Here is a 15,850-nt window from a genome sequence, read left to right as displayed (position 1 = left end):
GCAACCGTATTTGCATACTTGTATTTCGAGTTATGTGGTCGAGTGGAGTTATAATTTACCAAATTTAAATATAATCGTTTCTTTAAATTTATTTAAATATAATCTCTATTCTACTGATTCATAATATACGATAATATAATATATTACAGTTTTTAATATTGCTAATATTATTAAAGTTTTTAACATTGTATTTTAATATAATTTTTTTTATTAATAATAATTACCTAAGTATTGCACCTAGTTCAAAAAAAATACAACATAAATACCGCGGTTTAGATATCAGTTAGTTACGCAAATTTTCAAACAGAATCCAAACACCTGACACAGTGTCTCAAGTACGATTGCGCGAAGTGGTGGAATTTACGAGACCAGCTCGGTCTGTAGATCCAAGTAAAAAAACTATGTTAATGCCACAAAACACAAAATACAACGAACATAAAATATTCGGAGATGACGTCACAATCATAACCATTTATATTGTATATTTCAGAGTTCTTGACGAATGCCTCTAGCACAGATAGAATTGTATTTTGAATAAGTACCTATTATAGTATTATTAGAGGATGATTAGAGGTACTCAAATAAGAACAAGAAAAACTAAGAAAAGTGCTGGGGTACAGGTATTCAAAACTAAAGTTAAAGTAGAAGCGCATACAAATCTATGTATACGAATAATTGGACACAGGATACCAGGAACGGTATCTGTATAGAGTAGAGAGAGCGAGTCAAGTCCCACATCACCTAGGCCACAATTGATCCATTGTGCATCCTCACAGGAAGCTCTGCTCCTTAGGTCCAAGATGGACAAGTCACCAGGGAACATCTCCCTCATGTGGGCAGGTGTAGGCCAGGGCTCGCCGAAGGTGTACTGTGTACTTTCACATATAACATGCTCGACAGAATTCACGAATATGAAGAGTAGGATACTATGCTCTAGGCTATGATACCATCCTTTGGTCTCCGTAGTGAGCACAGGCTAAGTGTTATTCTGGCAAGTCTACGTATTTGCCCTTCCTCCCATATTTTCACGGCTTTGTCACCTCTTTGACATACATGTAGAGGGACGATACAAATGAACTACTCCATTGCAGCAGTTAAGTGTTGTTTTCATATTACTTTTAAGCAAGCCATCCTTTGAATATGGTTTAGTTTGTTTATCACTGTTGCCTGTAGCACTTTTGATACCCAAGCTACCCAACTGTGTAAGTTAGCATTAATGGCAGTATTGTAGATCCAGGTAATAATAAAACTCCTGGCGAATACAGCGAATATAAATATGCCCTGTTCTACCATCTATAGTATTTTTACTACAAAAGCGATATTACGTAGGTCAAAATTTTTGACGTAAGAGAACTGTCAAAACATTAGAATGTGACTGTTTCGGGATTTTTCCTTAAAGTCGCCGGTTTACGAAATAACGAATTTATTCCTTTCATTTGCACCATACTGTCGGTGGAAAATAGTGTCGCGCACGCTTGATTAGCAATTAAAAAACAAAGGAGTTTTGAATATTGTATTGCAAAAAACTCTTCGGGATTTCATTAATAGATGTTTAAAGAATATCTACCTACCTTGGCAACATTAAAATTTTCAGTTTTTCCTTTCAAAAAGGAGTCCTTTTTGAGTAAGATTGTGCAAAAAATCCGAATTAGAATATTTTTCCTAGCGGATGCGCAGTGGCTTTCTGGACTACATGTTTATAATAAACATGGCAATAATGAAAAGTCACATTCTAATGTTTTGACAGTTCTCCTACGTCAAAAATTTTGACCTACGTAATATCGCTTTTGTAGTAAAAATACTATAAGTGGAAATTCCGTGTTAACTTCCTGTCAAGGGTAATACCAGGGTATTTCACCTCTTCAGAAAAGTGTGGGACCTCTCTCTTCTTAGATATTTATATATACCTCGTCCAATTTACTTACCGTTGCACGTCATCCGCGCCATAGCCTGTGACACGATACCAACACGAAATATCTAGGCGGTAGGTGTGTTCCCCTTTAGAATCATTTTGATTCTAAAAAAGAACACACCCACCGCCTAAATATTTCGTGTTGGTATCGTGTCACAGGCTATGGCGCGGATGACGTGCAACGGTAAGTAAATTGGACGAGGTATAGACAGTGCGTGTTCCTTACACCATGTTTCTATTAGTCTGAGATCAACTAGTAATCTCTCACAGTCTATTCTCAAACATACCGCTTTGCAGGATACCTATGTCATTTGCATAGGAGGCGGAGGCAAGAATACGTGTAGAATCTGAGAAGTTGAGTTGGTCACCCAAGGTGTCTAGAACTGTTCCAGAGGAGTGGTGATACCCAGAGGTCTAACCAGGATCATCCTAAGGGGGGTTACAACTACTTGATGGTCTCTGCGGGGTATGGAATAGTAATGTTGTTAAGCGTATACAGCTCAAAGTACATCCAAATGGGGGGGTGGTTATAACCCCCCAAAACCCCCTCTGGTTAGGCCTATGGTGATACCACGAAGGGTAAGACAAAGATATATAAAATTAATCTTATAATTATGTTCCTTCTAGAAAACATAAAACAAGTGTGTCACCTAGTCTCCTTTAAGTCATACATATGGCTTAAATCGAGATGTTATAAGTATACAATAGAGATGTCATATATAGTATTTTTACTACAAAAGCGATATTACGTAGGTCAAAATTTTTGACGTAAGAGAACTGTCAAAACATTAGAATGTGACTTTTCATTATTGCCATGTTTATTATAAACATTAGAATGTGACTTTTCATTATTGCCATGTTTATTATAAACATGGCAATAATAAAAGTCACATTCTAATGTTTTGACAGTTCACTTACGTCAAAAATTTTGACCTACGTAATATCGCTTTTGTAGTAAAAATATTTATATGTATGGTTTGTGATTGAAACCCAAGCAAAAAAGTATTGTGAGTTGCATAAATTTGGCGAAACTTGGTGATATTTAACTATTTACAGCGAATAATTGCCTAAACGTACTCTCAGGAAACTGACAGCTGATATTGACATTGACAATCAGCTGTTTAACTTTGGCATTTATTGACGTTTAGTGGGGAGAAGAGGTTATAAAAGTAATTTGTTTAGAATCGGTTTCAGGATGTTTTAAAGAATATTTTGTATACAATAAACTAATAATGGAGCACTTTGAAGATGAAATTAGCAGTGTAGATGATGAAACTACTTCATTGTTCAATAATGAATCGTCCTTTGAAAAGAAGTCAGACGAATATAATAACCATGATTTGGATGATGATATGGAGGATACAAGATCAGAATTAAAATTTGACAGAGGTACAATTAGTTTTAGTTTAATTAAATTAGTTTAAAGGTTGTCTTTTAGCATTGGAAACCGAAGAAGAAACTGAAAAAAGGTTGTTAATAGAAGAGGCTTTGAACAATGAATACACTACCATAAAGACTTGGAAAAAATTTGCTCTGACAGAATATGGTTTGGTAGCAGGTAATACATGTTTATTCCTCAATTGTTATTAATTGAAATTATAAAATGATTCTTTTAGATGACTTGAGATGCAAGGTATGGCCATTACTACTCGAAGTAGATCCAACTTCTAATGAAAAAATACCCTCTCTAGAAGAACTATCTAGTCATAGTGAATATCAGCAGGTAGTCTTAGACGTTAATAGGTCTTTAAAAAGATTTCCACCAGGTAAGAATGTATATTTCAATGTACAAAGTCTGATATTATCAACCTTTGATATAAATCATTGGTCCAGTGTAGAGATAAGCAACCTAACCTATCTTAATAAAATTACATTAGATATTTTGTAAACAGCCATTATAAAAACATAAAGTATAATAACAGAGATACGTAATTTTTTATATGATGAAGCATATTTTAGATCTGATTTGATAATTATGTAGAAAAATGTATTTGCCAGATTTACATTGTATTATATATTATATATTGTTATTTAATGTATCTCTCTAAAGGAATTGGGTATATCGATGTTTTTGTATTGTAAGTCATTTTGTCCTATACATGACATATTTTATTAGATAATTATTACATAACTAAATTTTTTACATCGACATGTGCAAAATTGTTGCAGACGATAAGATTTTTGATATAACAGTTAAAATTAGAATATGATGCTGTTTTTGCAAAATAAACATCAACAATACTCTAAATAAATGTAAAAATTCAACCATATGTTTAAGATTAGAAGAGAGATAATGTATGTAATGTAATGCTTAATTATTTATTTTGTCCCAATATTTTTATAAAAACTATAAATATTGTTATACTTATAGTAGCGTTAATTCGTGTAAGTTTGAGTTAATCGACCAGTTTAACATCATCTGATTTTGTTCAGTTCATCACAAGTTTTGTACACATACACTTTCTTTTGTTACTGTTGCCAAACTATGGAGTATATAAAAAAATCTTATAACAAAACTGATGGGTATCAAAGACGTCTATAATTTAAAATGATTTTCGATTATACAGTCATAACAACAGAATGAACCAAACTATTGTTTTTTAATGGACCACCCTGTATACCTTGTCTAAATCTAAACTAATTAATCTATTCTAGTCCACCTGGTATACAAATATTTGTCAGTTATTCCTATTAACCCTTTCGGCACTGCACCAGTTTACTAGAATGTGATTGGCTGGACCGTGCTTCCCTATAAACTAAACCAACACTCAAATAATAAAATATTGTATGTAAAAAAGTGATAAATTCGCATGTAACGCGATATTGTTGACAAAGTTGATAACAATAATATACAATAAGTTACGTTATTACGTTATTCTTACGTTATTATGCTTATAAGATGCATCTGACTGGTCAAAGTTATGAGTCTTTACTGCAAATTATTCGACTTGACTCATTACAGAGTCGTCGTCAACATAAAGATCTTTGCTTCTTATATAACTTAATTCATGGTCATAAATTCTGTATCCCACTTTTAAATAAAATTGGTCTACATGTACCTTCAAGAACCACCCGTTCTGTGACCACCTTCCACAAGTTCATTAACCGCACAAATTATGGTTCAAGTTCCTATCTCTCTAAAACTATTAAATTAGCAAACAAATTATCTCCGCAAATTGATTTCTTTGTGAACGACTTTACTGCGTTTTCCACACAATTACATTTATACTTAACTTAATGTTCTAATTTCAAGACTGATTTGTCAACTACTTACTGTTATTGTCTTTGTTCTAGGATAAGTTGTATTTGTCAATTTCAAAATGTTCTAGCTCTCAATTGTTAAATGAGAGCAAGTAATTTTATTCTTTATTATTGTTTGTTATGTATTTACCAATTTTGTACCTACTAGATCTTATTTTTCTAATTTGTGTGACATTTTAATTTAATTGTATCATGTACTAATGGACTTCGGTCCGTAAATAAATAATAAATAAATAAGATAATAATAAGGTAATATTATCAACGATAAAAGTTGCTTTTAATTTTAATCGTAAATGAATCATTTACTGGTATTTACAATTCCCGGTACCGAAACAAGGCCTCTTTGTATTTGACTTAAGTCGTTTCTCATCTGCCAGGCTTCGACAGTTTTAGCGACTAAGGTCGTTTCCCTTCGCAAAAAGGTTAAACTTAATTTGAAAACTAATGTAAACTTATTATGTAAAATGAATAACTATTTATGTATTCCTTCTTTATATACTGGGTGTTTATTTCATAGGATTTCTAATTAACAATGGTCATAACTTGTTAAATACCCTGTATAGTAGTGTAAAACTTCATACTGTAAGAACAGGGATTATTAGAGGAATCTTAATATGGAAAAACATACAGGGTGTTCTATTAAAAAAAAAACATGTTTGCTTTGCTACGTAATTATTAATCGCCCTTTTCCTCTTCCAGTAAATATTTCAGCACTCCTTCAGCTTCATTTGATAAAAGAGTCTATGACATATTAGTTAATTTTGTGATTAGAACAAAAGTAGACATTTGATCTTTCTTACCTTATAGTCTGTGGCAAATAGACTTTGTCTGATACCAAACGCACACACACGCACGCATTAATCACCCTGTAAAATTCAGAATATTTTTCAATCCTGCAAAATATCTTCACCTACATTTTTTCGAAGTAACTTTTTTGGATAATCTGTACCATAATGAAATAATTATCGACCAATGTTATTCTAAAATCTCACCCTGTATGTAAACTTTAGTAGAGATCATAGAGATTTGATTTTACAAGTATGCTTTACTTTCAGGCATTCCATACAAGCAGAGGCTAGCTCTGCAAGACCAACTAACAGTTCTTATATTACGTGTCATTATAAAATATCCACATCTACGATATTACCAGGTAATGTATTCATGTATTCTTCAGAGATCTATTTAGTGCTTTTATGTACATTTTTTTATATGGAATCTGATATCTGTCATTGAGATGCGCAACCTTTCGAGTAGTTGAAGAAACACTAATAAGTTTTTATTTCATTAATTTCTTCTGTCGTCTGTTAACGTGACACAAACATCTAAATACAGTAGACTCGCCATTATCCGAGGTATCTGGGACCGTGACTACCTCGGATATGGAAAAACTCGGTTAACACTGATGTTGGTTATGTTGATAGAAAAACATGTAAATAACCATAACTGCGGATATTTTAATCACAAAACTAATAACTTTTACTGTCTATAAAAGATAAAACATTTACCTTATCAATATTACTGTTTTAAAAAATATTTGATTGATTTTTGCGTAAGCTTCATTCCTGCTTTTGAGGCGGTGATGTTGCGCCAAGGTTGAAAGTTGTAACTCACCAGTTATGACTTTTGTCTCGGTTAACCGAGGGGCTCGGATAACCGAGACTCGGATAATCGCGAGTCTACTGTATGTGTCTTCAGTTGATTCAGTTTTTCTGCCGGGCCCGACTTGGATAAATCTTTTACTGCATCTATTAAACTTCTTTACCAATTTACTTAAAATATATACCAGTATCATAGAGGCTTGGCAGTTTCCTCTGCCTCTGTCTCTTTCAAAGTTTATCATAGTTCTTCTTCTCTCCATTATCTTTATTCATTTGTCTTTCACATCACTTTTCGATTCCATAACTTTTTTTTGTGAATTATTAGTATTTATTCTGTTTAAAATGTCAATCTCATATTGCTTGCAATAGTTCTCTGCCTTGTGTTATCCGCTACTGGACATAGGTTTGTTTCAAAAACTGTAGCAGTGTTATTTTTATCTTATTTACTAAATCCTCATCCATACAATTTTTTTCGCCCTTGTATCTAGTTTTTATAGGTTTGTATATTGAAAAATATCTTTTAGGGTTATCACGACGTCGCCATAACATTTTTATTAGTGGTAGGGGAAGTAGTAGCTTTTAGAATCATGGAAAACCTCAGCACGACTCATTTGAGAGATTGCATGGAGCCTACCATGGAGAAAACTTCCTATAGGTTAAATTACATTTATGCCCTTTTGTCAAAGGTCGATCATGATCTCTATAATTTTTTGGATAGGTAAGTCTTGATATTTAATGATTGTAGAATAGGAATTTTGTGTGTTTACGAATCTTTATGACTTAGTATTGTCCCGTTACATAATTCTTTGTTAATTTCCACGATACACCTATCATCCATAGGTACTGGCAACTCTTAACACTAAAAACATCCAATATAGAATTGTAATACCAACAGTTTGTGATGATTTCTTATGACTAATTTTATTGTGATAGAATAGAATAGAAATATGCTTTATTGTCACTGAAAATTATACAATTTTATGGACAAAGCTTAACATAGAGTCACGAAAAAGATATACATAACAATAACAAATACAATTTTATAAAATTAGATAAATCGCCAATAAAAAAATATAAACAAGTTAAAAAAGTGAAGTAAAAAAACAAAAACCAATATATTGCAAAATTACTATAAATTGCAAAATTGAACATACAACATAATGTAATAAAACACAAACAAAGGAACTAATAAGTTTAAGCTGCTGTATGTGACACTCAAATATAGATAAATACACTTTAGTGACTTGTACATTACTGTGATTTCTTAGTTAGTCATTAAGAAACTCTTCTACTGAATAATATGGTCTTTTAGATAAATGAGCTTTTGTCATTTTATGGAACTTGTGAAAGGATGTTGCAGATTTGAGTTGTAAAGGGAGATGGTTGTATAGTTTTTTTGCGGAATATAGTATAGATTTCTTTACTAACTCAGAAGACGGGATCGGTAAATAGACATCAAAAGTTGAATTTCTGGTGGAGTAGTCATGATGAGGCCTTGCTGGAAAGACATGCATGTGTTTACGAATTAAGCAAACAGTTTCTAAAATATACAAAGATGGAAGGGTTAAAATTTCGTGATCTTTAAAGTAACTTCTGCAATGGGTTGTTCTTCTGAGGCCAAACAGATATCTTATTGCTCTTTTTTGTAATTTGAAAATAACATCAAATTGGGCAGCTGTACTAGACCCCCAAAAAGGAAGACCATATCGAAGATGAGACTCGAATAAAGAAAAATATGTTATTTTAGAAGATGCTAAATTGAGTTCCTTCGAAACAGATCTTATGGCATAGCAGGCTGAGGCGAGTTTCGTACTTAACAAATCGATATGAAGGGACCATTTGAGGTTGCTGTCTAAAAGAATACCAAGAAATTTTACAGAATCAACGGTAGAGATCTGGCTGCTATTTACAAGCAGGGGTTGAAGAGCACCTTTATATGATAATGCTACCGTTTTATCCACGTTAGAGGAGAGTAAATTAGAGTCAGACCAGGTTTTTATCGTAAGAAGATCAGAAGTTATAGTTGCATGAAGAGTTGCAATAGTTGAGTTGCTCGAAGTGATACTGGTATCATCAGCAAAAAGAAAAATTTTTACATCGATTTTTAAATTAGTGATGTCATTTATAAAGATAAGGAAAAGTAGAGGACCCAATACTGAACCTTGTGGTACTCCACATACAATGTTTGTGATCTTCATGCATGATACATATCTTCTGTTTTAGTGCTTCAGTAGGTACGATGTTCGCGCTTCCTTGGTACCTGACGTGGTTCGGCCACTCCCTCAACCAATACAAAGACGTGGTGCGGTTGTACGACTTCTTCCTGGCCTCGCCCCAGGACATGTCGCTCTACGTCTCCGCATCTCTTGTCATTCACAGAAGGCAAGAAGTGTTCGCAGAAGGCTGTGATATGGCGAGCATTCACTGCCTGCTGTCCCAGATACCCGATAATCTAAACTTCGAAGCCATTCTGGAGAAGGCTTCAGAGTACTACAGGAAGTTCCCTCCGGAGAAACTGGAACAGCTGGTGAAGAGACGGGTGGAAAAAGAGTATGTACCCTTTGGAGTATTTTTGCTAGTAGAGAAGGTTTTGTACTTCTTTAAAAATCTTTTCAGTATTCGCTTTTACTTGCTGATGCTTAGTACATTGCTGTTACGCAAGCATAGGACTAAATATAAGTAGTTAGTGTAGTTTTAGTATTTAGAGAAAAAAAGTGATTTTACTTAATTTAACTGCTTTTACCTTGATTTTAGCTTAATAAACGTGTTGCATTTTTATAAAACTTGTCGTTGTTTTAAACCTCGCCCTGTTTCGCATTTCCAGTCATAACAATTCAATATTCGCAGTCATATATCGCAAAAAACAATTTATAATACAAGAATATGTACTTTGCGAGCCTTAAGTTAGTATTGTAAAGGCTGTAGAGTATCCATAAAATCCACATACAGACTAAATCCAAGTTATTTACAATTGAACATTTGGAGAATTAAATTTAATACGAATATTAAAAAATATGTGTGAGGATACTCCACAAGGCACCTCTCTGTTTCCAATGCCACTATAGCCCAAATCGAGCAATGTTCTTCTCTAAACTAAGCCTCCAACCTTGCTGGTCTCACGCCGATCTTCTCCAGGTTCTCACGCCTAGCAAATTCTTCATCCAATCACCTCCTCCTAGTCTGCCTTTTGGTCTTGCACCCTGCATTTTGTAACAATATAACTACCCACAGAAAATTGAGCGCCAGTGTGTAACAATAAACCTCCAACTAACGTTGGGAGCTAATTGTTTCGGCTTCATTCAGCTCAGTAACTCAGGTGTAGTAACGTCTTATCTTCATTGCAAAAGTGAAAATGTGTCTTGGAAGGGACAAATAAAACATTATATTAAATATACTAAATTTACAATCAAGACCAAAATGCAGTAGAAATAAACAAACCAAGACACGTTAAATGCTACTAGGAGCACTCCCGAATCATGATTTGGGATTTACAATGTACATACATTGTAAATTATGATTCGGGAGTGCTCTTAGTAGCATTTAACGTGTCTTGGTTTGTTTATTTCTACTGCATCTTGATTGTAAATTTAGTATGATCATTTTTTTGAACATTAAATTTAAAATCAAATGAAATTTTAATATTAAAGCAAATTCTGTCTAAAGCTTTACAAATATTTGAAATGGATACTTATTGTGCTCCGAGGAGGCTACGCTAAAGCCGAAATACGTATAAGCACATAGTAAAGGCGCTGTCCTGTAATCAAATCTGAATTATCTTTACTTCTATGATACTTATAGCTTCGTGTAGTTCGACATCTTATTGAATGTGGTCAACTGGATGATTGTAGAATGTAGCTACAGCGGTTGTAGGCTTCAGATACTGGCTGGAATGTGTAATGGATTGTAACTTCGGGGATATGTTGAGTTTTTCATAGCAGCGTCTATGCTACTGCAGTATATTCATCCCTATGGTCGACCATCAACGTCACTATTTAATGTCGCCATAGAAGCAACAATAAGAGCTACAGAAATAAAAGGTACAATTATAACATCGACGTCGCAACTTGTGGCGTACGCTGACGACATAGCATTAATTAGCAGAAACCTAAACAGTTTAAAGGAAGCATCCAAGAGGGGCTTAGCAATAAACCAAACCAAAACCAAATGCCTACTATGCTCAAGAAAAAATCCAATTAATACAAGTGTAAATATTGATGAATATGAGTTTGAAAAGGTAGAACACTTTAGATATATCTTGGGGTCTCAGTTAATGGAACTAATGATAGAAGCATCGTAATTAATGGAAAAATTCTGGCAGAAAACATAATTTACTATAAATAAAACTTCCTCAAAAGTAAGAAGCTTACTCAGAATACTAAACTGAAAATTTACAGAGCAGCAATTAGACCAGTAATCACATATGGTGTTGAAGTAATGTGTCTGACACAGAAAGAGGAAGAAAGATTGAGGATCCTAGAGAGGAAAATAATTCGGATAGCAGGCCCACTAAACTTAGGTAATAATGAATTTAGAAAACTCATCAACCACGAAGTAAGAGAACTTCTGAAAGGAGAAGACATCGTCAGATTTATCAAGGCACGAAGACTCAGATGGATGGGGCATCTAGAAAGGAGAAATCCAGAAGCCGTTATCAAGAAAATTACCAAATGGAGACCTGTATCAGGCAGACCACGAGGAAGGCCCAAAACTAGATGGGAGAACCAGATAGTGGAGGACCTTAAGAAGATGGGAGTCAGAGAATGGGTAACCAGAAGCAAAAACAGGAACGAATGGAGGGAAATTGTAGAAGATGCCAAGTCACACAACCAATTGTAAAACCAAAATGTTAATGCGGATTGATTCACCGCGACAAACGAATCGGAAGAGCCCAATGAGAGCGGCAATCACTCCGCTAGGAGTGTAGATGCCATGATGATGGTCGACCATGTCGTTTAGGGAAGGTCCGTTCCGAACAATGGGGACAAGGAAAATGTAGAAGTGTAATACCTTCGTGATGTGTCTTTATATACCAATTATACAGGGTGTCCCCGAAAATAGTGCGTTCCTTTATGGTATGGATATAATACACAATGTAGAACAAAAAAGTCCTATAACATTTTTTTCGAAAGTTAACCGTTTCCAAAAAAAATTATATTGTTCTCCTTATATTCAAAAACGGAACGAAATCTGATGTATCCAATTACAGACCGGTATCTTTGTTATGCAATTTTTCAAAGGTTTTCGAAGTAACTGTATATAATCGTATACAGGGTGGTTCATTTTATTCGCCTCGGTCTCTGTACGGAAAACCACTTGATATTTACAAAAAATTTCTTCACAGAAATATGCACGGCCTTTAATACTACAATCTAAAAATAATGTGAATTATACAGGGTGCTCCAAAAAAGAGTGGTATATAAAAGTTATATTTTTTCTTATGGAATGCCCTATATCTGATGACATTACTGAATTGACCTTAAAAAATAAGCTATACTTTCATAAGGGTTCCCTATACCTAAATACAGGGTGTTTTGATTTATTTCGATTTTTATGAAAATGTAAGGTTTTAGAAAAAAATAAATATCTACGAATCTAAGAATCAGTAACAAATTCTTTCTTGTATCTTAATAATAGACTATTTAGTATACTTAAACAGATGCTTACTGCAACAAAATTTCTTACAGGGTGGTCAAAAAATGAGATTGTTCTATTAACAAATTCAAGCTGTTATAACTTACTTATTTTAAATGGAACACCCTGTATCTTATTAGTCTATCGCGTAGAAAATTTACTTAGCTTTCAATTTATATTAGGGTTTCCTATATCTATCTTTTTACAGGGTGGTCAAAATATTAGATTGTTCTATTAACAAATTCAAGCTGTAATAACTTACTTATTTTAAATGGAACACCCTGTATCTTACTAGTCTATAGCGTAGAAAATTTACTTAGCTTTCAATTCTTATTAGGGTTTCCTATACCTATATCCCTTCATTTTTTAAATATTTAAAGATTTCCTAATTTGTAAGGTTTAAAAATTAGAATTAAGTACCTATGTCGTTGTTATGTACATCACATCACCAACACCGGCAATATAATTAAATATCTTAGTCAAGATACTTTCGTTAATAAAATTCACATTTTTATCATTTAATCACACAGAGTGTTCTTATTTTAAATAACATACTCGATATTCTATTCTTTATAATGGAAGATATTTAAAATCTCTTCAATTCCATGTAAACATTCTCAATACAATGTTATTCTGTAAATATAAATTCCCATGTTATTCTGTAAATACCCATTTTTACATATTTTTGTACAATAGGCTCGTTTTCGTCATAGTAGCCATTGCACTTAATTGTTTGTAATTACGATTCAAATATTCAAACAAAAAGTGGTGTTCTTAAATTTACTTAATAACCGTCGGTTTAAGATATGGAAAATACTTATACGGAATGAAATAAAATTTAAATATTTTCCAGAATACGGCATCTAATATAGGGTATGCAGTTTAATATAAACATATTATTCAATGTCACATGTAGGCCAAAATCAACTAAAATAATACAACATTCTGTGTCATTACATGATAACAATGAAAATTTTACTAATGACAGTATCTTGTCTAAGTATATTGCCGGTGTACATAACCACGACATTAGGTACTTAATTCTAATTTTTAAAGCTTACAAATTAGGAAATCTTTAAATATATAAAAAATGAAAGGAGATAGGTATAGGAAACCCTAATAAGAATTGAAAGCTAAATAAATTTTCTACGCGATAGACTAGTAAGATACAGGGTGTTCCATTTAAAATAAGTAAGTTATTATAGCTTGAATTTGTTAATAGAACAATCTAATATTTTGACCACCCTGTAAAAAGATAGGTATAGGAACCCCTAATACAAATTGAAAGCTAAGTAAATTTTCTACGCTATAGACTAGTAAGATACAGGGTGTTCTATTTAAAATAAGTAAGTTATTACAGCTTGAATTTGTTAATAGAACAATCTCATATTTTGACCACCCTGTAAAAAACTTTGTTGCAATGAGCATCTCTTTAAGTATGCTAAATAGTCTATTATTAAGATCCAAGAAAGAATTTGTTACTGATTCTTAGATTCGTAGATATTTATTTTTTTCTAAAACCTTACATTTTTATAAAAATCGAAATAAATCGAAACTCCCTGTATTTAGATATAGGGAACCCTTATGAAAGTATAGCTTATTTTTTAAGGTCAATTCAATAATGTTATCAGATATAGGGCATTCCATAAAGAAAAATATAACTTTGATATACCACTTTTTTTGGAACACCCTGTATAATTCACATTATTTTTAGATTGTAGTATTAATGACCCTGTATATTTCTGTGAAGAATTTTTTTTTAAATATTAAGTGGTTTTCGGTACAGACACCGAGGCGATTAAGATGAACCACCCTGTATATCCTTCTGTTAGGGGATGGATATCACCTTATCAACATGGCTTTATAGATAAACGCTCTACTGTATCAAACTTAGCTGTAATAACTCAATATATTTCAGATGTTTTGGATGTACAAGGTCAAGTAGATGTAATATATACTGATTTTTCTAAGGCGTTTGACAAGGTTGATCACAAATACCTTCTCTTTAAATTATCAAATTTAGGATTTTCTGGAAACATTTTAAAGTTACTTGAAAGCTATTTAATAGGTAGGAGCCAATTTGTATCATATAATGGTTTCACATCAGAATTAATCTTTACTACATCCGGCGTTCCACAGGGATCAAACTTAGGTCCATTGTTGTTCCTATTATACAGGGTGTAACGAAAATACAGGTCATAAATTTAATGACATATTCTGGGGCCAAAAATAGTTGGATTGAACCTAACTTACCTTAGTACAAATGTGCATATAAAAAAAGTTACAACCCTTTGAAGTTACAAAATGAAAATCGATTTTTTTCAATATATCGAAAACTATTAAAGATTTTTTATTGAAAATGGACATATGGCATTCTTATGACAGTAGCATCTTAAGAAAAAATTATAGTGAAATTTGGACACCCTATAAAAATTTTATGGGGGTTTAGTTCCTTTAAACCCCCCCAAACTTTTGTGTACGTTCCAATTAAATTATTATTGTAGTACCATCACTTAAACACAATATTTCTAAAACTTTTTTGGCTCTTAGTACTTTTTCGAAAAGTCAATTTTTATCGAGATATTTTGAATATTTGTCAAATCCACCACATATTTGTATATGGTTAAGTACGATTATGGAGACTTGGTAATAATATGAAAATTTATGTATGATTTACATTTTTAGGTATATTTTGAACCGTATTAAAAAAGAAGCCATATCTCGATAAAAGGTGCCTTCTCGAAAAAATACAAAGAGGCAAAAAAGTTTTAAAAACATTTTGTTTAACTAGTGGTATCGCAGTGATAGTTTAATTGGAGCGTACACAAACATTTGGGGGGTTTAACCCTGCTGTCCCGTTCGAGTCAACTACACAAATGTACTGTTCGGGTCAATATGACCCAACTATGGTTTACGCTCCTTAATCGAAATAAAATAAGCTAATGGTGATAAATAAAACTTTATTAACAAGAAATTATGGTTAATTAAACAAAAATTATATTGCTAATGTAAATTAAACCCTATTAACAAAAATAAAAGGTATTTTTTCTTTCAAAAAAGCCTAGTAACAAATATCTACAAAAACATAATTTAGTTTACAACTGGGACAGTAATAAAAAGAATGGATTTTACAAATATGTTTGTAATATATACAACATAATAATTAGTCATGTTATCGTTTGTAGGGCAAGTTTACAGCTTGCTCGTTTAGCAGGCGGAGTTAGATTGTGCATAGAAGGTTCACTAGCATTTCCATCTTATCTACTTGTTCCTGCTCGTGTCCTTTTTATCAGTTCGTGAGAGCCTTTAGTTATTGGTATATTTTTTCTGGAAATGATGACTGGTTTCATTAGTTTTTTCCCAATTCCTCCAGAAAAATTAGCCGTTTTCCCAATTTATTGGTATTCCATTGAATATTTATTGACGCCCATAACACGAACCCGTTGTA

At 32.8% G+C, this 15,850-nt stretch overlaps 2 protein-coding genes across 2 annotated transcripts in view; both read left to right on the top strand.

Moving 5' to 3' along the window:
* Window positions 1-15,850, top strand: part of LOC114324559 (EGF domain-specific O-linked N-acetylglucosamine transferase) — a 235,792-nt gene that overhangs the window by 50,358 nt on the left and 169,584 nt on the right. The window lies entirely within an intron of this gene.
* The window catches only part of LOC114324597 (TBC1 domain family member 20), a 37,100-nt gene continuing 24,291 nt past the window's right edge, over window positions 3,042-15,850 (top strand). The window contains exons 1-6 of the mRNA XM_028272465.2: window positions 3,042-3,301; window positions 3,351-3,470; window positions 3,529-3,678; window positions 6,229-6,323; window positions 7,296-7,489; window positions 8,995-9,321. Coding sequence (XP_028128266.2) covers window positions 3,145-3,301; window positions 3,351-3,470; window positions 3,529-3,678; window positions 6,229-6,323; window positions 7,296-7,489; window positions 8,995-9,321 — 1,043 coding nt within the window. The 5' untranslated portion in view covers window positions 3,042-3,144. The remainder of the gene's footprint in view (window positions 3,302-3,350; window positions 3,471-3,528; window positions 3,679-6,228; window positions 6,324-7,295; window positions 7,490-8,994; window positions 9,322-15,850) is intronic.

The sequence above is a fragment of the Diabrotica virgifera genome, chromosome 3, assembly GCF_917563875.1.
Source record: "Diabrotica virgifera virgifera chromosome 3, PGI_DIABVI_V3a".
In the NCBI taxonomy this organism is placed as follows: domain Eukaryota; kingdom Metazoa; phylum Arthropoda; class Insecta; order Coleoptera; family Chrysomelidae; genus Diabrotica; species Diabrotica virgifera.
Note: the sequence above shows the minus strand (reverse complement) of the source record. Positions and strands in the feature narration are given on the sequence as shown.